Source organism: Adiantum capillus-veneris, chromosome 24, assembly GCF_014529385.1.
Source record: "Adiantum capillus-veneris isolate H3 chromosome 24, ASM1452938v2, whole genome shotgun sequence".
NCBI lineage: Eukaryota > Viridiplantae > Streptophyta > Polypodiopsida > Polypodiales > Pteridaceae > Adiantum > Adiantum capillus-veneris.
Window position 1 is genome coordinate 70608877 of NC_140954.1, and position 25341 is coordinate 70634217.

The window sequence follows — 25341 nt, forward strand, 5'->3', positions numbered from 1 at the left end:
AATAGTAGGTGGACAACTTCATCCACACCCTTGCATGAAGCTTTCAACCTAGGCCACTTATAGCCTTAACAACATTAATTCTTGCATTTTTAATTTCTTACTTGGTTCCATCCGCATCTCACTGCCTCTTTCCACTTAGTGCATCCTTTTGATTAAGTGGACCCAAGATGGCAAACATATGTGCTATCCAAGAAAAGAGAGTAATAAAGTGTGGATGAACTCTTACGTTACCTTGCTTCATGAATCACATACCACCCATGTCATACGCCCATGTCCATCTACTATTGACTTGGTTTGTGGGAAGGTTCGAATATAGATGAACCACATTTAGATGTTTTGCCTCGTCTCAATTGTCAACCATCCATCAATGTGCCTTGATGCACGATGCTCATTTGAGATTTGAAAGCTTTGCCTTGTTGCGTGCTTTGCCAACCTAGGCTTCTACTTGGCATGCTTGTATGCAATTTATCCTACGTTACTTACTCACTAGACAAGCACGGTTTTTTTTGAAAAGTTCACGTCTTCTCTAAGTTTGGTATTAGACATACATGTGGCGACAACACCAACGAGTCATGTTACTCCCCATCTGGTGGCAAAGTGGCCCCTCATCTATATGTGACATGGGAGGAGGGTCTATGACAGAGACTAGCGTAGGATATCTTGAGGTGGGAAAGGGGTGAGACAATGTAAAAGCTTATTTAATGTAGCGCACGCTGTCCGACTTGAACCCATCACTTGCGATATAAGTCATAGCTGGTTTATCCAACACCTCTGCTCGTGAGCTCTAATTGTGCAGTGTGCAATTCTGCGCTTGGAACAAATGTCATGTGGTCGCCTTGCCCCCGTGTGACGGAGCGTCTGTGTGGCCAATCCCTTAGATTTCTCCTCATATAATTCTGGCGGTCCGGACAAAAGTTTAAAACTGTTCAAACTTCAAATCGTACGCCACCACCATTCTGCATCACTTCGCTCGTGTACACACACACACACACTCACATGATGTGGCACAACGACAGAGTGGTTCTACGAGAGAGCAACAGAGTACTCAAAACTTTGCTGCCGCTACAATGCAACTACTCACCTTAACAGGTAGTCTCAAGCTGTGTATGTATTTGCAGGCGTATAGGCTACCTTAACAGGTAGTCTCAAGCTGTGTATGTATGTGCAGGCGCAGAGAGAGAGAGAGAGAGAGAGAGAGAGAGAGAGAGAGAGAGAGAGAGAGAGAGAGAGAGATCTTTGCTGTGTCCAGAAATGAGAGTAGTGTACATCAAGAAGAACCACCCGTAACTTGCACCATATTCTGTCCTAGGGCTAATGTTAAATATCAGCTAGGATGCGTGCGTGTAGGAGGAGCTTACGTTGATCACATTGCTTTCTGCGGAGGCAATTTTTGTTTTTAAGTTATCACTGGCAGGCTTCTCCACCCTTGCAAGCATGCGCACATAGCGTAGAGGTATGGCTTCCGCTTGTGCTGGTGAGCGCATGCCGTAAAAACGTGTTGACTTTTGGTCAACCTCTGGGGTTGCAATTGACTGGCAACTGGCTCCGGCTGCTCTGCCAGGCAGCTAAGCTAGCCGAAATATAACCAAAATCCTGTCTTAGTTCTGGTTTACGATGTAGGAGCTTATGTTGACACCAAGTTCTACACCCACTACTGGGAACCAATTATAGCAGTGGGGATTTGATGGTGATTCAATGATTGAGCTGATGGTTTAATTGCTCTGTATTTTCCTTTGTAGATGAAACTTGGCTCTATGAGTTGTATAATTGGACAAATGATATGGAAGGCTAGATGTATGCATGTTCTCCATAGAGAGTCTTTCACATCCATGGATACTCGTAACTACATATGGTTAGGGGATGCACATACTCTCTGTAGCCAATGGGACACATCAGCGCGCTCTTCCATGGTAGGGGAGGAGCATCGCTGGTCTGTTTTATGGCTGTGATCTTGCACCACGATGTTTTTTACCCGGGCAGAGGGTCTGATCGCATGGTACTATATTACTCCGCCTACATGGCTCATCTTACACAGCTCTTATAGGCCACCTTGATCTTGGAGTCTTTCTACATTCTTGTCAGATTTTGTACAGCTCCTTGAGGATAGGCTCCATTGAGCATCCTCATGGCTCTTGAATACATAATAAAACAGTCCTGCGTTTTGAGAGGGAAAAGGAAGAGAAGAGAAGATAAAAGGCCGTGGAAACAATCTTAAGAGACCTCAAAAATCTAGTCGACAAGTCTTAAACTCAAGACCAGTTATTCAAGAGGGAACTAGGATAACCAATCTACCACACTTGGGTGATAGAATGGTTATTCCAGTTTCCTCTTCTTATTCAAAAACACACACACTTTTTTTGTAAATCTTTGGGATTAATTTACAAGTGGGAAACCAAAACCCACAAAAATGATCATATACAAAATCACCACACAAGTGTGTTTATTTGTGGAAGAGGGCTAAAAGCATTCATAGGAAAGCTGATGCATCTCTGAGGTGATATCACCAACTTCCCATGCAAGACACAATCACTGCTCAAGGGAAAGCTTGAAAAACGGAAAGGGATTTGCATCAAAGCGAAGGAACATGCAGTCGTTACGTTGACACCACCGGGTCCATTTAGCCCAAAATTTGACCCTCATAAAGAAGACAACAAATTGTTGTAGGGAAGGCGAAAGAATGCTAAAGGCCCAAAACCTCTTGAAGAAGACTATAGAAGGGAAACGGATCCGCAAACTAGCTGCTATGTGACGGAGAAAACTTCGAGTAATGCAACAATCCCAAAGCAGGTGACTAATAGTCTCTTCAGCAGTTCAGTATCGACCACATTGGGAAGAGCATATATGACGTGCACTTAGAAAAGAGCCCACTGGGCCACCGAGAGAACTTCAAGTAAGCATCGCTAGAGTAACAATCGCTCCTTTAAAGGCAGGTGGCTCTTCTAGAGGGCCGAGAGTGGCTTCTTCCACCATGTATCTAACTCGTGCATTGATCACAGGGCATTACAGATTTACAGTGGTCTGCAATTCAGGACCGTGGTCTAGCAGACATAGCCTCGAAGGGCGTGTCCCAAAAAAACCAATCCGACATGCGAGCACCATTTGCCAAGGGTGGAATGGGCAAAAAATCAACCAGCATGTGTTGAAGCTCCCTTGAGATTTGATAGTAATGCATACCCAATCCAAAACGTTGAGCGGCAAGGGAAATTGAAAAGTGTAGCCCGCCTCATCAACCACATCACCAACCACTCGAAGGCCACGACAAGAGAGAAAGTATGCCTGTCGAGGTGAACGTTCGCTCGACCAAAGTAAAAGAGATTGCCTGACTCCAATGAAGACTCTCCAATCGTATGTGAATTCCTTTCTCGTTGCTGTCGACCATGCCATGATAAATGAATTGTAACCTCTTTCCAAGCATAAATCAAGATGGAAGTAATTGGACATCCAAGAATGTGTCCTTCCATCTTGTCAAACTCGACCTCCCACAGGGATGGTTGCCAATAACCAAAGGAGGAAGTAACAACCTGCTAACACAAGCGGGCAATCATAAGAGCCCAAGGCTGAGTTTGTTGCACAAGAGTGGGCAACAACATGGCTTTCCTAGCAAGAACATGCCGGCGCAAGTCCAAGATATTAAGACTGCTAAAGCGCTTGGAAGTGCAAAGTTTCTCCATCGACATCAAACTCAGGCCTTCTTTTGTGAGCATGAGTTCGCCACAAATGAGACAAAATAGATGACATAAAAGAAGTGAGACAATTGCGAGGCCAATGCAACAATGGCAAATAAAATTGAATATAGGCCATCACAATACTTTGGACGATTCGAAAGCGAACGTGCAATGCCAATTAGATAATTTCAATAATTCAATTTAACATTCAGGCGTTGCGTAACCCAATTCACTTTTTGACCATGAGAGACATTCCATCCAATTGGATACCCCAAATGCTTGACAATCACATTTAGAGGAACGATCTTTCCTGGCCACAACAGATCATGCCAATCACAAGGATTCAATGGCAGGAGCTTCGTTTTGCGGAAATCGACTCTAAGACTAGCGTCCATAATTCACTTGAACATCAGCCTATCAATTGTGAGGCATAAACAAAGAGTCATCGGCATAAGCATGGCCAATGATGTTTGTGACTTGGCGGTAACTGCAAGCCATGAAGATGACCAATGGAAGTTAAATGATCGAGATGCATCAACAAAGGGTGTGTGGCAATAGCATACAACAATGCACTAAGGGGACAACCCTGCCTAACCGAACAGCCAAGAGGCAAAGATTTTGTGAGTTCACCTTCAAAAATCCCCAAAGACGAATTGCGAGCATACAAGAAATAAACGATATTGGCTACTTAGGACCAAACCCAAGACACTGCATCGTAGCAACAATATAGTCCCATTGCACAGTGTCAAACGCCTTTTCAATGTCAACTTGCATAACAAGTACATCTTGCTGCGTGTACTTTGCATATTCCATGCCAATTAGAACATCAGCCAAGTTGTCAATGATTTGGCGACGTGGTATGAAACCATACTGAGCTTGATGAATTCTTGTAAGAAGGTGAGCTTTAATCTGATTCACCAACAACTTAGCCAATATCTTATAAACAATAGGCATCAAAGTAATTGGCTGCCAATGAGAAAAATGCTCGCAAAGTGCTCGCTTATGCAACAATTTAAGCAAACCCTCTTTCTATGATTCTGGCAAGTCTTGTTTCTCCCATGCTGCATTCATCATGAAGAGCAAAGGCTCTTTAAGAGTCTCCCAATAGGAGAGGAAGAACTCCGCAGTCAGACCATCCCAGCCAGGGGATCGCCAACGGCCCAATGCAAGCAACGGACAATGCAATTCGGAATCTGTGAAAGGTTCCTCAAGGCATTGTGCATGGGATCGCCAATGGCCCAATGCAAGCAATGCACAATGCAATTCGGAATCTGTGAAAGATTCCTCAAGGCATTGTGCATCTTGAGAAGAAATGATTGGTTGTACATAAGAGAGCTATAATTGTCGTACCTGACAAACTGCTGTGGAGGAGTAACAAACACCTGTCTATAATGCGAGACCATGGCATCAACAAGTTCCTGTTTGGATGATGTCTAGGCGCTTGAAGGAAGCTTTACATGCTTAATGTCTTAGGAAACCCTTGAGTGATGCAATGCTTAAAAAATTGTTTCTAAGCACAACCTTTATCCACAAAGGTGTGTTGACGAGCATGCGTTTGCCAGCTTCCGCTTGTCATTATGTTGTATACATACCTGAGCTTCACACAACTCTGATAATTCAGAGTCAGATGAAGAGCTCGAGTCAGCCAATTCTCGCAACCACACACACACACACACACACACACACACACACACACACACACACACACACATACACACAGAGTCACCCATGAAGAAGCTTTAATGTTGTAGGAACATTGAACAACCCCAAGAGACCTCAAGTCTATCTAAAGAATCTTGAGAGAGAAATGAAATGTTATATTAACGTCTTATGAGACCAAAAGGTTACATCCATGTGTGACTCTAGTACAATGTCTTGGGAAACTTAAAAATAAAAATAAATGAGGGTACCTAGAGTGGGTAAGTATGTAAGCCTACTCAATCACCATCATCCTCATCAACATCATCATCATCAACAGATCACATGATACATCATCTCAAAACATATGGGGAGGGGACCAGGGTACAAGCACATTAATGAGGTGTATGAGAAAGTATACAATGGTGATCATCCCATGGACTCTATCATGGATTTTTGCAATATGGCCTCAATGTCCTCCACAGTCAGCTCTTTTTTTGGGGGGGTTGTGGGGGGGCAAGCTTGAAGTCACTCAACGATGATCTCTAGCTCTTTTTTTGGGGGGGTCGTGAGCAGCCAAGCTGGATGGCTCGATCAAGAAGGATGCCCTATTGAGGGTGTGACTTGGTAATGTGTGGTGGACCATCCTGACTAGTCCCTTTGTAAAAAGTAGAAATCTGTCTTTGTACATCCTTTGTGTAGGTCCTCTGCTCTTGAGGTAGTCTCTCTAAGTCTACGAATCTCCAGCAAGAAGAGACCCAGCTCCTGTGATTATGGTAATCCATGATGCGGGGTAAGGGCCAAATCTCTCTTTAAATAAGAAATGAACATTGAAAACGCCCATAGATCTCATAATATGCTGTGCACTGGCATATATAATGCTCGTGTCTTTGGCTCTGTTTAGTAAACGTGGCATAATCTCTCCTCTGGGGGTATATCTTCGTATTGGCTAGTCTTAGTACGAAGCTGACCAATAATGCATCTAATGCCTTGAGATAGGTGGGTGTCCATATACCTGCGGTGTGAGATAAAACCATCATCTGTTGTGTGGAGAAGATTGATCTCGATAAAAAGCCATCTTCATCCCCAACTCATGTGATAGAGACATCCAACTCCTTTTTGAATCCAGTTGAATGGGATCATGCCTGATAATCGTGCTAATCTCTAAATGTATGAAAGGTGAGGGATGGTGCACCTAGGGGATACTGAAAAGGGGGCAGCTTGTCCATACTAAATTCATGTAGTTAAACGAAGATGATATCTGGATTCTGTACAAACCAACATGAAGTATCACCCGCATTGGCCAACTATTGCGATGACTCAAGTGCTAGTCATGCATACTTGTCGCATGGAAGCTCCCATGTGCTATGAATGACAGTCACTAATATAGCAAGAGCTTCCACTACAATTAGTGGTGCATCATCTCTGCTCTGATAATCTCCTGTGGCACTAAGTGTAATGTGCAATGGAAGTGGTTGATGGTGAATGGTCAAGATGAGTGTTCAGTGCGCACGCAAGGCTCCTTTTACTTCACGAGAGATGTGCAAAGATTAGAGATAGAAGAGAGAATGTCTCTGTGAGTGAAGGTTGAGAGAGAGAGAGAGAGAGAGAGAGAGAGAGAGAGAGAGAGAGAGAGAGAGAGCAGATGGGGTCTCAAACCCCCCTCTAAGGCCCCCCCTCTCTATCGATAGAGAGGTATTTGCTTTAGATTGCACAAATGTTGATACAATGGTCCTAGATGTTGAGTTGCTGATGGATCTTGCTACTGATTCTTGGATTTGTGGCTGAAAACTGAAAACGCTGGGGATGCTGAATGGGTCTGCGACTACGACGAGGCCGTCGCCGATGTCGCTGATGGGCTGAAAACTGAAAAACGCTCGCTGATCTGCTGTCTTAGGCTGAAAACTGAAAATGCTGGTACCGATGGCTGGATCTGCGACGATGTTGCGAGGTTATGGTTGAAAACTGAAAACACTGGTATTGATGGGCTGATTTGGTGCAAAAATGCCAGAGATGCTGAGGTACTGCGGGTACGTGGTGCTGGTACTGAGGGTACTGACTTATGCTTGAGAAGTGACCCCAAGGGTCACTTGTATATGGGATTAAAGGTGGGTCGGGCAATGCAACTGAAAATCCCATGATTGCTAAAAAAGGCACTTATTAATGAGTTAATAAACTCACTTATAAGAGGTGCTTCACATGCAGATAAATACCTAGGTTGGGTATTGATCCAACTTTATGGAAACACTCCCTAGTGTCTACAACTAGCAGACACTGGTCGTGCTTGTGTGCAATCATAGGGTATTCAACTACTCTAAAGTGCCAAGACATGCATGAACTACGTACAGGCTCACAAGGGTGCTAGAACACTTCCTAGGCTGTCCTAAACCCCAGAAATAGGAGTTAGCTTGTCCACATACACACAGGATTAGATGTGCATGTGACACTGAGGCTTCGCCCGGATCAGCCTTGAGATCATGGATACAAGTGTTCTCTCCATGGATCTCTATCCATCATATTTGCGCCCTGATCTACCATGTTGATCCAGGCTAGGACCCCATATCTGCACTTCTTAAAGCATGGTAGAATTGACCAAAGTGTCAAATAGCCATAGCTTAGTGCATGGCTCTTGAAATTGCACCTGTGAACATTCTCTCTAGTCTTGAGAGAGAGAGAGAGAGAGAGAGAGAGAGAGAGAGAGAGAGAGAGAGAGAGAGAGAGAGAGAGAGAGAGAGAGAGAGAAAGAAAGAAAGAAAGAAAGATTTTTAACGTCTATGTCAGGCCGAAATCGGCCTATGAGACAAATCAAATGTACATGGTGTGTATGTCATCCGTCTATCGGAAAGACAAATGAAACAAAACTGATACAAAACTGAACTGAATGTAGGTAGTGGAGTATCTGAGGAGGGATGGAGCTCTATCTCTAGGGGTATATGCATGTCTATATGCTCAAGGTAGTACAATCATGAGAATGCATCAAGCTATCTAGCTCCATCCTGTACTAATGGGGGGATGTAAGATGTGGTACATGGGCGGGTCTGGTGCCAAGGCTACCCGCATGAAAGCTGTCGGGTCGGCCCTCATCTGAGCCACTCGCTCCTCAGATGAAATAAAATGATATGTTATATTTAACGTCTTCAAAAGGCCAAAATGACCTATGAGACCAAACTGATATAATCCTTGTGGATTCAATCCAATGTCTGGGTACAAAGATACAATGAAGTAAAGTGAAAGACTTAAACTAAAAGACTCAAATCGTCAGCCTAAAAATTGTCATCATCATCATCCATGCCCGAGGATGCCCGGCATTGGGCGTTGTCCATGAAAGTATTGCATCGGTCGCTGAAGAGCTTCGTCAATGTCCGCCTCTATAAATAATCGTACTGGGTGTCTCCCATGTCGTGCTAGAATAGTCTTGATGAAACCAGCCCGTAGGGCGGTAGACTTTGGCTTTCACTCGAAACTTTACTTTAGACTTTAGGACACAGAGAAACTTTGCAAATAAAAACCTGTAACGGGAATTGACACTTCAAACACACGGCTTGGAAGCTAGAGCGCTACCAAGTAGACGCCGACACTTGTTGGCCCCAAAGATTGGCGCCCCTCTCGGTATTTCTTTTTTCTTAATGCAAAGAAACGATCCGATCACTTTCACCTAACTCCCACCAAGCTGTCCGGACCTGTCCATCGCTGTAATCGCAGGTTTTTTGACCCCATTTCGCCAACATAATGGCGCAAAGTCCTCATAGGTCAAAAGTACAGGCCTAGGACTCTTTTCCCCACATTCTGGCAGCTTTACGGTGAGCTGCAGGTCAATTTCAGCGTGCTGTAATTTTCTGTTTTGCCACTGTTAGGTGCATATAGCCTTGTACACACATCCCAAGGCCTTCCCGTGGCTCCCTTGGTGATTCCCTGTAGTTTAGGTGCAAAACCCTAAACCTGCAGAAAAAAAAACAGCAGGCTGTAATTCTCTGTTTTGGACCGTTTCAAGCGGCTCTTGAACGCATTGGGACAGTTTCCCTTCGAATCCGACAAGTTTTCACGCAAGAAAACTCTCCAATTTCGCAATCCTTCGCGATGTAACTGTGCATACCTGTGGGGAAGTAGCAATTAGCTAATCCAATTCGTGTTCAGAAGACTCTTGCCTTGGCAAACGCGCATAAACCCTCAGAACTGTACATGGTGAACTGAGTAGCCCATCTAGTGGGGCATTACCATATGTGCCAAAGGGGGGAGAGAGAGACGTGAGAGCAAGTCATTGCGTTGCATGAGACAAGGGAGAAGGCAATCTTTCCATTAAAGTTGTGATCACCTGCACCCACTACTCACCCACACACTGTAAGTCACAGAGAGTTGCAAATCAACCTACTCTCTCGATTTGGGCGCCCCCTCTTGCTGATGCTTCTGGCAAATCGCTCTGGAGCCGCCATGTGTCCAGTTTGCCTCTTTACCGACCTATAAGTGTAGCGAGGTGGCCTAAATAACTTTGAACTGAGCCTAGACACCCGTTTACTGCTCGGATTCTAGTGTCGACTGGCCCGACCATCTCGTGGCGACCTGCCCTTTCCAACTGCAGGTGAAACTCTCGGCCATCCGCTGTTTCACACTGGCCACGCAATGTCCGGCCATTTGTAACTTCAAAAAGAGAGTCCCAAAAATTAAATAAAAATCATTGGAAAGAAACCAACAACTAAGGTTAGTAGTTGCCATGTCCTCGTGACAGTAATTAGCAGTTGCCACATCCTCGTGACATATCCCCCTCTTGAAATCGCAAACGTCCTCAATTGCATGCCATATTTACATACGATTGATGATCTTGAGTTGTTAGCACGCTTTTATCATCGCATGTACCGCAAGAAAGGTCATAACACATAGATACAAATGACTTAATGAGACCTTCATAATTTTTTCATTTCCATCTATGATAGAAGTGAGCATAATACGTTTAACACTTAAAGAGCAATGTACACTTCTATTGCATTGAATTTGCATGTACAATTGATGTGCTAGCTCCATCATTACCCCTCCTTTGCACACGTTGGGGCATAGGTAGGCTGTAACCCAAAGGCCTCAATGGTGACTTTGACAGTTCATGCTCTTCCATCCACTTTGCATCCATAGGTGGATAGTTCTTGAACTTCACCAAATAGCGTTTTGCAACTTGTCCCTTAACTTTTCTTTCTTTATGTGCCAAAATTTGCTCAGGTATCAAGATCTCATCAAGTTCATCGACTTTTGGCTGATCTTCCTGTGGCATATCTTCTGGTACAGCACCTACAAAGGGTCTTAGAGGACTCACGTGAAACGCATTATGAATCTTCCAAGTTTCAGGCAATTTCAGCCTATAAGCAACATCGTTGATCTTATCAAGCACTTGAAAAGGCCCATAGTAATCGCATGCTGAGCTTTGGAATTAGCCTTTCCTTGGCCTTCATCTTCTTTAACCTTGCCTTTTCAAACCGTAAAAGTACCCAATCACCAGGTGAAAACAGTAATTCAAGACAGTGACGATCATCAACCCTTTTTTGCTTTGCCCGAGTCTTCTCCAAGGCAAGATTAATCTTCTTATACATTTCATCCATGTTCTCAACATATCGATCTGCCTCAAAGATCTTGTTCTTTGTATGCAAAATGGGAGGAACCTTTTTGCCACCTTCAACAATCTCAAAAGGTGCCTTGCCTGTGGACGAATGCACCGTATTGTTGTACACATACTCGAGCATAGGCAAATACTGTTCCCACTTGCCCTTATTATGTGACACATAACATTTCAGCAAATCCAAAACAATAGAATTAGCCTCTTCTGACTGTCCATCAATTTGTGGATGAAAGAAAGATGAGAACTTGAGTGTAGTGCCCATGTTCTCAAATAATTCTCTCCAAAACAAACTCGTCATGAGAGGATCACAATCAGTGACAATCGATTGTGGCATACCATGGTAGTTAAACACATTGTACATGAACAACCGTGCCATCTGGTCAGATTTTATCTTCTTCCTGTCAGGAATGAAATGGGCTTGTTTACTGAACTTGCAAATAATGGTCCATATACCTTCATTCCCTGTCGACGTTCTTGGAAGATCAAAGATAAAATCCATAGCAATGCTTTCCCATGGCTTATCCGGAATCGGTAGTGGCTGTAAGAACCGTAGTGCCTTTTGCTTGTCAAACTTGACCTTTTGGCAAATCACGCATGCTCGCACAAAGGCATCCACATCTCTCCTCAAACTTCAAAGTAGGCCAATAAAAGAATGCCTCTACCGCTTTCATTGTCGCATCAATTCCACGGTGCCTTGCATACGGTGGGACATGACTTTCTACCATGACCTTATGTCGCAATGACCTAGTGACACAAAGTCTGCCATGCATCATCATCAAAACGTCTCTGAGGAGGTAGTGCTCATGACGTTGCCTATCTTGCAACTGTTCAAAGATCCTTGCAAAATCTTCATCAATAGCATACTATTCCTTCATGTCATCAAGCTCATGATGATAAGGAATTGACATAGCTAAAATTTATGGTTTCCTTGATAACACATCAGCCACAACATTCTTCTTGCCTTCCACATGCATAATCTGAAAGTGGAACATAGAAAGAATGTTTGCCCATCGCATATGTTCTTCGGATAGCTTTGACTGTGTCAAGAAGTATCGCAAGGTCTGATGATCTGTCTGGACAACAAAATCAGCACCTAACAGGTAGTGCTTCCAGCTAGAGAGCGCATGAATCACGGCCAATAACTCTTTCTCATAGTTTGCATAGTTTTTTCTGGCCCTTGCAAGATTTTGCTCTCATAAGCTACTACCCAACCATCTTGCATCAGCACCGCTCCGATGCTATTGCCACACGCGTCACATTGGACCACAAATGACTTCGTGAAATCTGGTAAAACAATCACGAGATCTGAAGTCAACTTTTCCTTTAAGAGATTGAAACCTGAAATCTCTTTTTGGGTCCATGTGAAAGTGACCCCTTTCTTTTGCAAAGTGTGAAGAGGTGAAGCTATCTCAGCAAAATTTGTGATAAACCTTCTATAGTATGAGCACAATCCCAAGAAGCTTCGGACATCGTGCACAGTCTTCAAGTCTGGCCATGTCTTAATAGCTTCAATCCTTGCGGGATCCATTCGGACATCATCTTTTGACACTATGTGGCCAAGAAAGTGGATCTCTTCCAAGAAGAATTCACTTTTCTTAGGATTGACAAGTAACCTGTGATTGCGCAGCTCTTTGAACACAATGGTCAAGTGACGTCTATGCTCCTCTTCATTCTTCAAATAGACTATCATGTCATCAAAGAATGTGCCAACAAATTTTTGATGTGAGCGGAAAATCCGGTCCATCATCCTATCGAACGTGGCAAGAGCATTTGTAAGACCAAATGGCATCACTAGAAACTCATAGAGACCAATGTCGTCCTAAACAGAGTCTTGTGCACATCCTCGGGCCTTAACGAATCTGATGGTACCCACTCTTAAGGTCTATCCGGTTGAAAATTGCAGCACCGTCAACGATCAAGAATATCATCAATCCTCAACCTGGCCCATAATCTCTTTCTACTGGGCCGCACTAACCCTGTAGGGAGGTTTGTTTGGTGGGTTACACCTTGGCACCAAATCTATCGTATGGTCCTTAGGCCTCTCCGTCGGCAATTGTGACGGTAATGAATCAGAAAAACAGTCATTGAACTCTCGCAAAAATGTTGACCTTTCTTTATCTAACACAAATAAATTTGACTGACAATTATCTGAAACATCACGTGCAAAAATCAAGTACGCAGAAAGATGATTCTTAATTACAGAAGTGATAGCCGAAGTAGATACAATAGGGACAAACTTCCCTTTGAGCTTTACATCCAAAACATGAGTTTTGCCCCTATGCTGAAGGGTGATCTTTTTGTCGAAGACATCTAGTACGCCATGTGTTTCGAACATCCACGAAATTTCCAACAGCGCATCGCACCCTTCCAATGGCATGATATAGAACTCTTCTGTGTCCATGTTAGGTGCAACGGAATGAATGTTTGCGCTTTGCTCAAGATGAGTGCTCCGAACTGTGCTCAAGGTTCGTTTTGTTCTTATGGAAGGTAGAGCCTTCCGTTCTTAATGAGAGAATGCTTATGATCATGCTGTGTGCAACCGGAGGATATGCATCTGCACTAAGTGATTGGGCATGCACGGTCTACGAATAGACTCACAAAAGTGCCAGATCACTTTCTATTCTAGACTGACTTGACTGAACTGAACCCTTGTCGTGCTGTAGCTTGTCCACGGACACATAGGGTTGGATGTGTCACGTGACATCCCCTCCTTTCCAAAGTGAGGTACTTGTACCGAACTGTATGGCGTCGAGGGAGATCGCCAATAGCATCCGGAATCTTGGAAGGGACTCTTTGTGGGCCCACGCTAATGTGTTGGTCGTGCGGTACTTGAACTTCATAAAGGTCTGCAATGCTTGCTTCTTTGGGCCGCGTTGAAAGCGACACAAAGTCTTTTGTGGCTCCCGGAAATGCCCATGCTTGGTGCTCATACTTTCATGTGCTCTTTTTACAACTATGTCGTGCTAAGGAAGAGACATGGAATGTGACTTCCTTGATTGCATACTTTTCAGCTTTTCATGAAAAATCCGCATACATCCGTGCTCATTCATGAGTGAAACGTGCTCAACGTACAATATGTCATGCCTAGGAAAAGGGATCACATAAAGACGCTGACTAAAATATAGGAAACGATCACGAATGAAACACTTGAAGAATGCGTGCGTATCAACCATGCGAACACATAATACTTCCTGTGAGGGTTCTTTGGACCGAGGCTTGAGAGCCAAGATAGGTTCTTTTTGAGTGATCGAATCGTCCTGTGGGGGTTCTTTGGACCTTGACTCGAAAGCCAAGATCGGTTCTTCGTGATTGATTGAATCTACAACGAGGTTAGCTTCGCTAGAAAAGCAATCGACTAACTCATCATCCTTGTGAACAATCAAGTCATCTTCATGCAAATCATCATGCTGGTGAGGAATCACATCTTGATCATGCAAATCATCATGCTTGTCATTGTCATCCAAATCATCATGCTTGTCATTGGCATCCAAATCATTATGCAAATCATTGGCATCCAAATCATCATGCTCATCTTTATCATTCAAATCATCATACAAATCATTTAAATTCAATTCATCATGCTTCTCACAATCATGCAAATCTTGTGTGTCATGCTTTGGAGAAGAAGAGACTGAGAGAGTCTCCTTTTCCCGAATCTCTTGCATCCGTGCCTGAGCTTGAGAAACGAGTCGCAAGAACTCTTTCATGTGTTGGTCGCTCTTTCCTTTGACGGCGGCTGCCATTCTTTGGTGTTTGCGCTCCATTTCTGCTTTTCTTTCTGCTCTTCTTTCTACGTGTCTGCGTTCCATTTCTGCCATTCTTTTTGCATGTCTTGCTTCGCGTTCTAACTTCCTTTCCAGAAATATCTGGTCCAAAGTCTCCATAGGAGTTAGTGCAATCCTTGATGTAGATGGGGAAGGGTCAGAAAAACCTCCTGGTGGGGAAAATTCTTCTTCGCCTCTCTCATGCTCATCACCTCCAAGCGAAGTATCCATTCCGCTTCGAGTGATGACCATTCTGAAGTTGTGGGTTCTTGTGGTCTTGAGGTTTTCTTTCGCTTGCAATCTGTGTTTGAGAAGGATCTTCTCTTCACCCGAGTTCTACTCCTTTCCGCGGGCGCACCCCTTGGTGGCCTTGCGCTCACACCAAGGTTGCTTTTTTCCACCTCACGTCGATTGGCCGGCCGCTAAGTGCACGGTCCGCTCTCAATGAGTGAAAAGAGACACAAGGGGAGGCTGGACAAGCCCTTCTTTCTTGGGATTCCTGCTACTATTCAAAAACACGATTAGGAATCGTCATGCCCAAGCGAACTTGGGTTCGTGCGACCGCAACAAGCAAAAAAAATTCTTGTGATTCTTGTGGTTCTTTCCTTTGAGTGATACAGAACACTGCTAAAGCTCTGATACCAATGTTAGGTGCAGCGGAATGAATGTCTACGCTTTGCTCAAGATGAGTGCTCCAAAGTGTGCTCAAGGTTCCTTTTGTTCTTATGGAAGGGCTCTACCTTCCGTTCTTAATGAGAGACTGCTTATGATCATGCTGTGTGCAACCGGAGGATATGCATCTACACTAAGTGACTGGGCATGCACGGTCTACGAATAGACTCACAAAAGTGCCAGATCACTTCCTATTCTAGACTGACTTGACTCAACTGAACCCTTGTGGTGTTGTAGCTTGTCCACGGACACATAAGGTTGGATGTGTCACGTGACAGTCCACATATGACTGAATATGCAAATGCAACTTTCCAATGATAGGAGTAACACACTCTGAGTGGCTAGGACATGCCAACCTTGCCTCTACCGTATACCCCATCTCTTCAGCTCTGATGCCCAGCTTCATAGCTAACTGTGGTGAGATAAAGTTCGCTTTGGCACTTGGATCTAAGTGTCGTCTGGTTTCTGACTGTACCCCATGCTTTGCATAACTCGATGGCATCTGTGCTTGGTCTGTCACCCACCATGTCTTGCATTAAACCTGTCGTGGGTTTGGGCTTCTTTCCTTTCTTGTCCTCTTTACCATCGAGTCAGCTGGTCTTTCCTTTGTGGACAATCTGTAGCAAAGTGACTAGGCTGCTCACATATAGAGAATTTATTCTCAGTCATCAAGACCTAAGACCTTCTTTTCCTCGAGCGACTTATGCACAAAAGGCTTCCTTTTTTGTTTCTTTGCCTTCGCTTCAGAAGTCCCAACTGAGTCCTTATCCTTGTTGACCTTTTCTGACCCCTGTGACGCTTCAGGAGCTGTTTTCACAAAGGGCTTCTTTGCTGAATTTTTCTTTTGCTGCCCCCCCTTCACGTTGCCCGGAACCCACTGTCCTCTCTGCGCATAACCAGCCATACTTTGGAACACAGATCCACCTCCGAAATACCCAGGATGTACCGTGGATGGTGGGAAAACCTGATGCATTTCCTGGAAACTGGTTCCTTGTCCATTTAATGCAACATACGGACTCTGAAAGGTGGTGGGTTGAACTGGCATAACCAGTGGAATTGGCGTCCTAACCACCTGTTCATGGATGGAAGGAACTTGTCTTGGAGCCCTTGACTTTGCAACGTGCGAGTGCTTCCTATCCCGCTAGGACGCATGAAGTACTTGGGCTTGAGCTTCATCAGGCTCTACTGGCTGTGTGAGTTGCTTTGTTTGTTGTGGCACTGGTGGCGCAAAACTCCATAAACCTTGGGTTCTGCATCAGTCTCGAGAAAACACATTCACAACGGCAACCAACGGCGTCCTGAACGCATCATCTTCAAGTTGCCCAATCATAAAGCTGTGCATTGGAGGAGCATTCACATCAACAAGAGGTACAGACAAACGTGGCCGTGAACTCTCGCCAACCTCAAACATTGTAGGAATTGCCTGCTCTTGTGAAGAGGAACCATCTTCCATAATGGCTTTCCCTTTGTCGGTCATAGTGTAATCCTACGTTCGTGTACTCTATGTCTTCACCAAAAACCAACCGAGGCTCACTTCTTGAGGAAAAAGTGATTCCGTCCCGGCGACAGAACCATGAAACCAGCCCGTAGGGCGGTAGACTTTGGCTTTCACCCGAAACTTTTACTTTAGACTTTAGGACACAAAGAAACTTTGCAAATAAAAACCTGTAACGGGGATTGACACTTCAAACACACACGGCTTGGAAGCTAGAGCGCTACCAAGTAGACGCCGACGTCTGTTGGCCCCAAAGACTGGTGCCCCTTTCAGTATTTCTTTTTCTTAATGCAAAGAAACGATCCGATCACTTTCACCTAACTCCCACCAAGCTGTCCGGACCTGTCCATGGTTGTCTGCCCATGGTTGTAATCGCAGGTTTTGGACCCAATTTTGTCAGCATAACATCGCAAAATCCTGTAGGTCAAAAGTACACGCCTAGGACGCTTTTCCCCGCATTCTGGAAGCTTTACGGTGAGCTATAGGTCAATTTCAACGTGCTGTAATTTTTGTTTTGCCATTGTTAGGTGCCTACAGCCCTGTACACGCATCCCAAGGCCTTCTTAAGGCCCCCCCGGCGATTCCTTGCAGTTTAGGTGCGAAACCCTAGACCTGCTGGAAAAAAATAGCAAGCTGTAATTCTCTGTTTTGGACCATTTCGACGGTAGCAAACACGTCTACACTTGTCTCAAATGCTCCGGCACGCAATGGAACAGTTTCCCACGAGTTTTCACGGGAGAAAACTCTCCGATTTCGCAATCCTTCGCGATGGAACTGCGTACCTGTGGGGGATTAGCAATTAGCTAATCTACTTCCTATTCAGAAGGCTCTTGCCTTGGCAAACACGCATAAAACCTCAGAACTGTACATGGCCAGCTGAGTAGCCCATCTAGTGGGGCATTACCATATGTGCCAAAGGGGGGAGAGAGGTACGCAAGAGCAAGTCATCGCGTTGCATGAGACAAGGGAGAAGGCAAGCTTTCCATTAAAGCTGTTATCACCTGCATCCACTACTCACCCACACATTGTAAGTCATAGTGAGTTGCAAATCAACCTCCTCTCTCAATTTGGGCGCCCCCTCTTGCTAATGCTTCTGGCAAATCGCTCTGGAGCTGCCATGTGTCCAATTTGCCTCTTTAGAGTTAATTCCTAGTACCCACCGACTTATAAGTGTAGCGAGGGGGCCTAAATGACTTTCAACTGAGCATAGACACCCTTTTACTACTCGGATTCCAGTGTCGACTGGCCCGACCATCTGGTGGCAACCTGTCCTTTCCAACTGCGGGTGAAATTGTCGGCCATCAGCCGTTTCACACTAGCCACACAATGTCTGGCCATTTGTGACTTCAAAAAGAGGGTCCCAAAAATTAAATAAAAATCATCGGAAAGAAACCAACAACTAAGGTTAGCAATTGCCACGTCCTCGTGACACTTGGTTCTCTGGTGGAGCCTCCGTCGATGTCGTGGTCACCCCCGTAGACGTTGGCGTCTAGCTCTCCCAAGCTCAGTGGCTCTGTCCACTAATGTACCTCTGGTTAGGAGTGGACTCTGAAGTCTGCTGCGAAGCATGCTCATCCGGTTGTTGAGTTCGTGCTTTAAAGAAGTTAGTGATCTCCCTCTGTGAATGTCTCCCACTACCTGGTCTCCTTAAGAGACTTTCCTTCTATCTGCGCAGCTCTAGCAAAAACAACCCGAGGCATCTCTGATCCTGATATCTCATGACTCTAGCGAACGGTCCAAAGCACTCTCTGAATAGACAGTGAAAGCGGCCTCATATCTCGTAGTGTACCGGACAATGGCAAATGTTATGTAACTTTGTCTCTGGCTCTATATGACATAACTGGGATATCTTGGCTTCTGTTGGTACTCTCCTAAATGTGCCAGTCTCAATCTCTAGCTGAAGCGATGATGTGTGCATCTGACCAATAACACATTGTATCCCATAGGATAAATGAGTGTCCATATAGGTCGGTCTGATCACATATCCATCCTCTGTTAGTTGGAGGAGATACTCTCTATAGAAAGCCATCTTTGTGCCGAACTCTTATACCGGCTGTATCCATGTGCTTTTGGTATCTAGTTGAATCAAATCGTGATATATAAGTCTAGTGGTCTCCATCTGTGTGAGAGAAAGGGAGGGTGCATCCATTGTTGAGGCGACAATCATGCTCATTGTCGTTGACTGTACTTATGTTGTCTTTGGGGCTGCCCTCGATTGTGTCGCCTTTGCATAGTAACATCGAACGGGGGGTCGGGGTCGGGAAGGGGGACGGGGACAGGATGGCAAAGTTAGGGAACGGGAACGGGAACGGGAACGGGGGTTGGAACGGCAAAAAAAAAAGAGAGTTTTTTTCGCATTTTTTGACCTACACACATGCCACACACATAGAGCATCACTTTGACCACAAATTTACACTAAATAGACCAAAGAACATGAGTCATATAGACACAAATGTGCTAATAAAACATCGAGAAATGAGGATTCAAAGGGTGGATTTTATAGCCATTGGGGTGCTTCAAAGTTCAAAAATATGGTTGTTGGAGAGGAACTGGCCGTTAGAAACGATCAGTTTTTCAAAATTTTAAAAAAGTTGACTGTTTGTGATTGCTGTCCCTTGCCGTCCCCGGGACGTTTTGACTGCGTTCCCACTTGGCAGGCAGTTTGCCATCCGTCCCCACCCGTCCCCACCTGTCCCCGTCCAAGAATCGAGCAGCCCCCGTCTCTAGGCTCCATCCCATTTGTCCCCTGTTACTATGCGCCTTTGTCCCTTCGTCACCGTTATGGTGATTGCTCACACTTTTGTTTATCTGCTTGGCCTCTTTTGTGGCTTATTTTTGGGTTTTCCTTTTGTTACATGGACTTTGATTTTCTTTCTTTGTTTTTCTCTTGCTTGGTTCTTGTCCGCAGCTTCCTTGCTTTTGTGGGGGTGGTGTGTGTGTGTATGGTGGGTGTGTGTAGTGCGGGTGAGAGGAGCTTGGATCATATGTGCATTGTTTTCCTTTTTGTGTTTGTACTCTCAAGGCTTGCTTTTATGTGTGTGTGTGTGGGTGTGTGAAGCTTTGCTTTGTTGGTATGGCTTTACTTTTCACTTGATTTTGGGTTAATATTTGGTTTTCTTTTATTTTATCTACTTTTGGTTTTTCATTTTCTTTGTTTTTCTTTTGTTGATGTGTGACAGGGTGTTGGGGTGTGCTTGGGTTTGAGCTCTTATGACAAGTCAATGACATGGATCCGCTAATCAATGGAATAGGAGAAGAGGCCGTAAGACAAAAGAAAATCTCAGCTGTGAATCCTACTACAAATCACGGTGGAAATCATGGGTAGTGTATGGAATCGTTGATGTGGCAATGCAAGGAGAACTTTTTGGGCACCAATTATTTGACATTTTTGGAAAGCTTTTGGGGACGAGTTATTAAATTAGTTGACTTTTTGGGAATTTATTGAAAGTAGAAGATATTAAAGCCTATTTTTAGGATGCTTTTAATAGTTCAGAGCCTAGGGCCTTTGAATACGAGGCCTAGCCTCAGTTGTGAATTGGATCAAGTGTATTGATCATGGGTGTACATAGGTGTAATCTCCGACTTGAGGGCCAATAGAGGAACTCCGCCTCTTCCGTCTTGTAAGCGGGCACCATGTGCCAAGGGAAAAGAACAGACTCGAACAAACGTTTAACACTTCAAACAACTGAACAAAAATATAGAGAGAATCCACACGAGACACGGAGTGACGGAGTCCCACTCTGAGACTGCAATGGCCCCAAACAATTGTCAGTTCAACGATGCAAAAGTGATGAACCAAGGAGAGATTCACGAGAGAGAGAGAGAGAGAGAGAGAGAGAGAGAGAGAGAGAGAGAGAGAGAGAGAGAGAGAGAGAGAGAGAGAGAGAGATGTTTGAACCAACCAACCTTGGCAATGAAATTGATGATTATACAATGGGGGCTAGGTGTGCTTATATACTAGATTTAGCAAATTGCCCTACCCAAGATTTGACAAATAAGTGAAATAAATCCCTAAAGCCAAAATAAATTTTGGGATCACATTGGGATATTCACTTGAGATGCTATAACTTTAACACCCTCTCTGCAGCTCATAGTGGACATAAATAGTGAGACCAAGTTGATGAAGAAGCTACCGTGGACACTCCAGTAGTGGCCCCTACTAGATACACCTCGGAATTTGCTACCTCCCAACTCTTTACTATAGAAGAATGCCATCTTGAGCACCAGTTGCCTCATAGAAAATTGAATTGTAGACCACACTACGTTCAAGAATCCCCATTCGTGAACTGTGAACACATCATGTCCAAACTTACCTAGACAATGACCTTTGAAACACATCTTGTCCATAATCCAGCCAACAACAATGGATTGGTGCACTCATCTATACTATTTTTATACGTTGCATTGGTTCCTTGCCAGATGCATGTGCCTTGAACTCCGACCCACGCGTTCAAAGACCGATAACTTGAACTCCTATACATGGGCATTTGAAGGGAGCTTCTTTTGCCCCTCTTTGCCACTCATAGTTGCGGCAACCGCCACCTGACTAGAAATCTGGCGTCGTGGCCATTGTGGCCGCCGCCACATGTGCCATGCCAATCTCCTCTGTCAAATCTTTATCACCGTTGTCTCTGTCCAGCTTGCCTTTGCCTTTGTCCTTTTGTGAGTTGTTGCTTTTGCCTTTGGCTTCGCATTCTCGAGCCAAACAAAGGGTCTTCTTGCGTTTATAACAACGGTTCTCGCACCTCGTTGGTGCTGAGGCAGCTAACTGAGCGCTGGTCCTATCCTCCTCGTCAAGCGTGCCTTTGCCTCTATCCTCTAGTGAGCTCGTGCAGTTGCCTTTGGCTTCATAATCTTGAGCCAAACAAATCAACGGCTTCCTTGAGAACTTCATCCGTGCATAGGCCGCTAAGTGAATACTGGGAACATCGCTTTCCATTGTCAATAATTGGTGTCGGTCATTGTTGTCACTGGCGCTCGAGCAAGGGGAGGCCATGTTGAAGGTGCAAGATCTGGGAATAAAGATTCTTCCTTCTTGCACTTCAAAAGAGTTGTTGTAACGGGGACGGGCACCACGTGCCAACGGAAAAGAATAGATTGAACAATTTTAAGCACTTCAAGTAACATTGAATTGATGGGGGCTAGGTGTGCTTATATACTAGCTCTAGCAAATTGCCCTACCCAAGATTTGACAAATAAGTAAAATAAATACCTAAAGCCAAAAATAAATATTGGGGTCACATCGGGCCATTCACTTGAGATACTACAACTTTAACAACGATGGCACCCCTTTTGGTATTTCTTTATATTGCTTCAATAGGGGACAACTCTGTAACTCCGGTATGCTTCTTCACACGGTAGAATGCTAGAGACAGAGAGAGCCCACAACATGTATTTAAGGGCCCTTGGCCTATGCAAAAGTAGCTACATGAAAAGCATCAGTTCTAAAAGCATTTGGTCGAAAAGCAAGCGCCCAGAGGGCTATCCGCATGGCGTTGCCCGTTATCAGCAGCCAATGCAATTCAGGGAACGTCCGTACAATTGCCACATCATCATTTTTTACGCAAGTTAGAGTAGTGGCATGTCTTCTTGCTTTATTTTTAAGGGTTTAGGCCCCTCGACCGGTTCCATAAGTTGTTGGGGGTTAGGATTTTCAATCCTAACCCAATTTATTATTTGGTCCACTCGGTGATATTGTAGAAGTTGGTAAATCCTTGTTCTTCTTTTGCTTTTGCTAGGGTTTAGGCCCCTCGATCGGGTGCAGAATCCAGATTGGGTTAGGCTCAGGGAGTCCTAACACTTCGGGTCTTCAATGGTTTGACATGTTAGCAGTTCCCCTTCTTGAAAGAAGAGTAATTGTCCGTGATTATATTTGCAAAGCAACTCAAGTTAGATAAAAGTATTCAAGGTCAATCTCGACAGTCATTCATTTTTCTCATTCCATATTGGATCTCTTGGTATTCTGGCGTAAAAAATTAGCCATCACACCTAGACCATGTTGATCTTTAGAGGGGTGTCTCGATGCGCAATAAAGTGACATACCTAGGGAATCTCACCCAATTAGGAATATTCAGTAGCTGGCACATCATGATGCAACATAGATGCTTACATATGCATGTTACAAGACATAACAAAGAGTGCCCCTGAGCACTCCTCCGAGACAGACGGTCTTAGGCATGAAGGTACTTAACAACTACCTCCTCACTTCCCCCGCAAATAACCTAAAAAGGTCTAGGCCATGAGCTTAGAGGACTGATACAACCAAACGCTCCATAGATTGTAGCTTGCGTCAGTTGGAGGCTCCAGACCACCGCCCTGTGTCATTCAAAGGTTTTCTAGCTTACAACTAAACGCTTCCAAGACCACCGGTCTGCGTCGTTCAGAGGTTCCACATCAAACATGAACACTCCTGTTAGGAAAGCGCGTGCAGAAGACGATATCAGAAACCAAGCATTCTCAATTCGGCACCAAAACAAGTTCAAAAGAGTTTATTTTTATTTCAAACAATTATTCAAACAGTATTGTCAAACAAAGTTCAAAGAATACAATTCAGTCTTAAAATCATTCGAGGTTGGTTTCTGTTAGTCAAACTTTGAGGACGACTAGCTTGTCATTTTGTTGCAAAGTGATGGTGTGGTTGTGAATCTGGATGGTCGCATCGTTCTTGTCATGCGAAGGCATACCCAAAAGAGCATCACAATTGCCCAACTTCATGATGTGAAAATCTGCTTTGCCTGGTATCCTTGGATGGTAACTTGAAGAGCATGTCACAAGACGGGCACCACGTGCCAATAGAAAAGAATAGACTGAACAGACTTTTAGCACTTTAATAACAACTGAATTGAGAGAGAGAGAAATGACACGCAACACGGAGTGGCGCAATTCCACCTCAGAGAGTATTGGCCCCAAACCTTGGCGCCCCTTTCTGTATTTCTTTATATTATTGCTGATTCGCAAAGTACGACAGCCGGGGAGCACCTCCTTTGCAATTTGCGCGCTGAAGAGTGCCAGAGAGGCCCCCCAAGGCTCATATTTAAAGGCCCGAAGCCTAAAAGCATCAAATGTGAAAAGTTGACTCCCAAAAAAACACTTTCCTAAAATTTCGCGATTTTCCTAAAAATCTGCCGCGAATTGCGAAACGTCCTTACATGTGCCACGTCATCATATTTTGATGTGCAAAGTCTTTTGAGTGTGTTATGCTTTATTTTTAATGTCTTTATGTCACTTGGGCCCCATCGGACGGGGTCCCGTAAGTTGGTGGGAACTCTTCTTTAAAAATAGGCCACTCGTTAAGACTTTGTAAGTCTGTAAAACTTCTTCTTCTTCTTCTGCTTCTTCTTCTTAGGGTTTTGGCTTCTCGATCGGGATCTGTAGGTTAGCTCCGTTCTTTAGTGCTTGACACGTCAGCAATTTGTGACATCCCCCCTTCTTGAAAGGAAGTAATCGTCCGCGATTACAACATATCTGCAAAACAACTCAAGTTAGCTCAAATATTTTCGAGGGACATTCCGAGGGACAATCAGTTTGCTATTTTTTTTTGTTACGGAGTTGGCTTCTCCTTACGGCTCTTTTGATCGAGGAGTTGGCCTCTCCTTTCGGCTCTTCTGATCAAGGAGTTGGCTTCTCCTTTCGTCCAGATTGGAACTCTTGATATTCGGGCGTAGTAAAATTAACCATCACTCCCAGACCACACTGATCTTCCACGGGTATCTTGATGCACTAAAATTACATACCGAGGCAATCTCATCCAATTAGGAATATTCAGTGGTTGGCACATCACAATGCAACACAAATGCTTACATATGCGTGTTACAAGACATAGAAACATAAAGCTGCCGATGAACACTCCTCCCGCATAACCTAACAAGGTCCGGGCCGGGAGATATTCAACGACTCCCTCATCACTCCTCCCGCATAACCTAAAAAGGTCCTGGCCGGGAAATATAGAGGTCTTTAACAACCAAACGCCCCGTAGACCGCAACCTGTGTTGTTTGGAGGTGCTGAGAGTAACCACTGCTCAGACTTCTTAATACTCCTCCCACATAACCATCCAGGTCCGGGCCGAGAGTCACAACTATAGTACTCCCCCCGTAAATAACCACAAGGGTCCGGGCCATGAGAAAAAACAACACTTTTCAATCATTCAATACTCCCCCCGCAAATAACCACAAGGGTCTGGGCCATGAGTATGAACAAGCATTCTCAAACATAATTTCTCACTACTCCACTTGGGAGTAAAATCACCAGTCATTGAAATCAGTATCAAAACAAGAGTCAAACAATTCAAATTGGCACCAAGACAGGTTCAAAACAGATACTATCCATTTCAAACAAATTCCCAACAGGATCACCAAACAAGTTCTCAAACAGATTTCAAACTTAAAAAGCAATCTCCACATCAGTCGAGCTCGAAAAGTCGACTGACTTTCCATCCTGAAACTTGCACCAAAAAATTAGGGTTAGGTTCATTCCATAGGGTCGTAGCCGAGCACAACATGGTCCATCAG

General features: G+C 44.4%; 1 protein-coding gene across 10 annotated transcripts in view; it reads left to right on the plus strand.

Moving 5' to 3' along the window:
• Window positions 1–790: 790 nt before the first annotated feature.
• LOC147426560 (G-protein coupled receptor) overlaps window positions 791–25341 on the plus strand; it is a 91054-nt gene continuing 66503 nt past the window's right edge. For 3 of the 10 annotated variants that reach the window (XR_015186197.1, XR_015186196.1, XM_086498540.1), the window contains exon 1: window positions 792–1089. Coding sequence is in view for 7 of the 10 variants with exons in the window: in XM_086498540.1 (XP_086354666.1) it covers window positions 1068–1089 (22 nt within the window). In the remaining 3 variants the exon portion in view is untranslated. Of the gene's footprint in view, window positions 1090–20039; window positions 20155–25341 lie in introns of those variants that run through there. The other 7 variants (XM_086498542.1, XM_086498546.1, XM_086498543.1 and 4 more) reach the window with 7 other exon arrangements.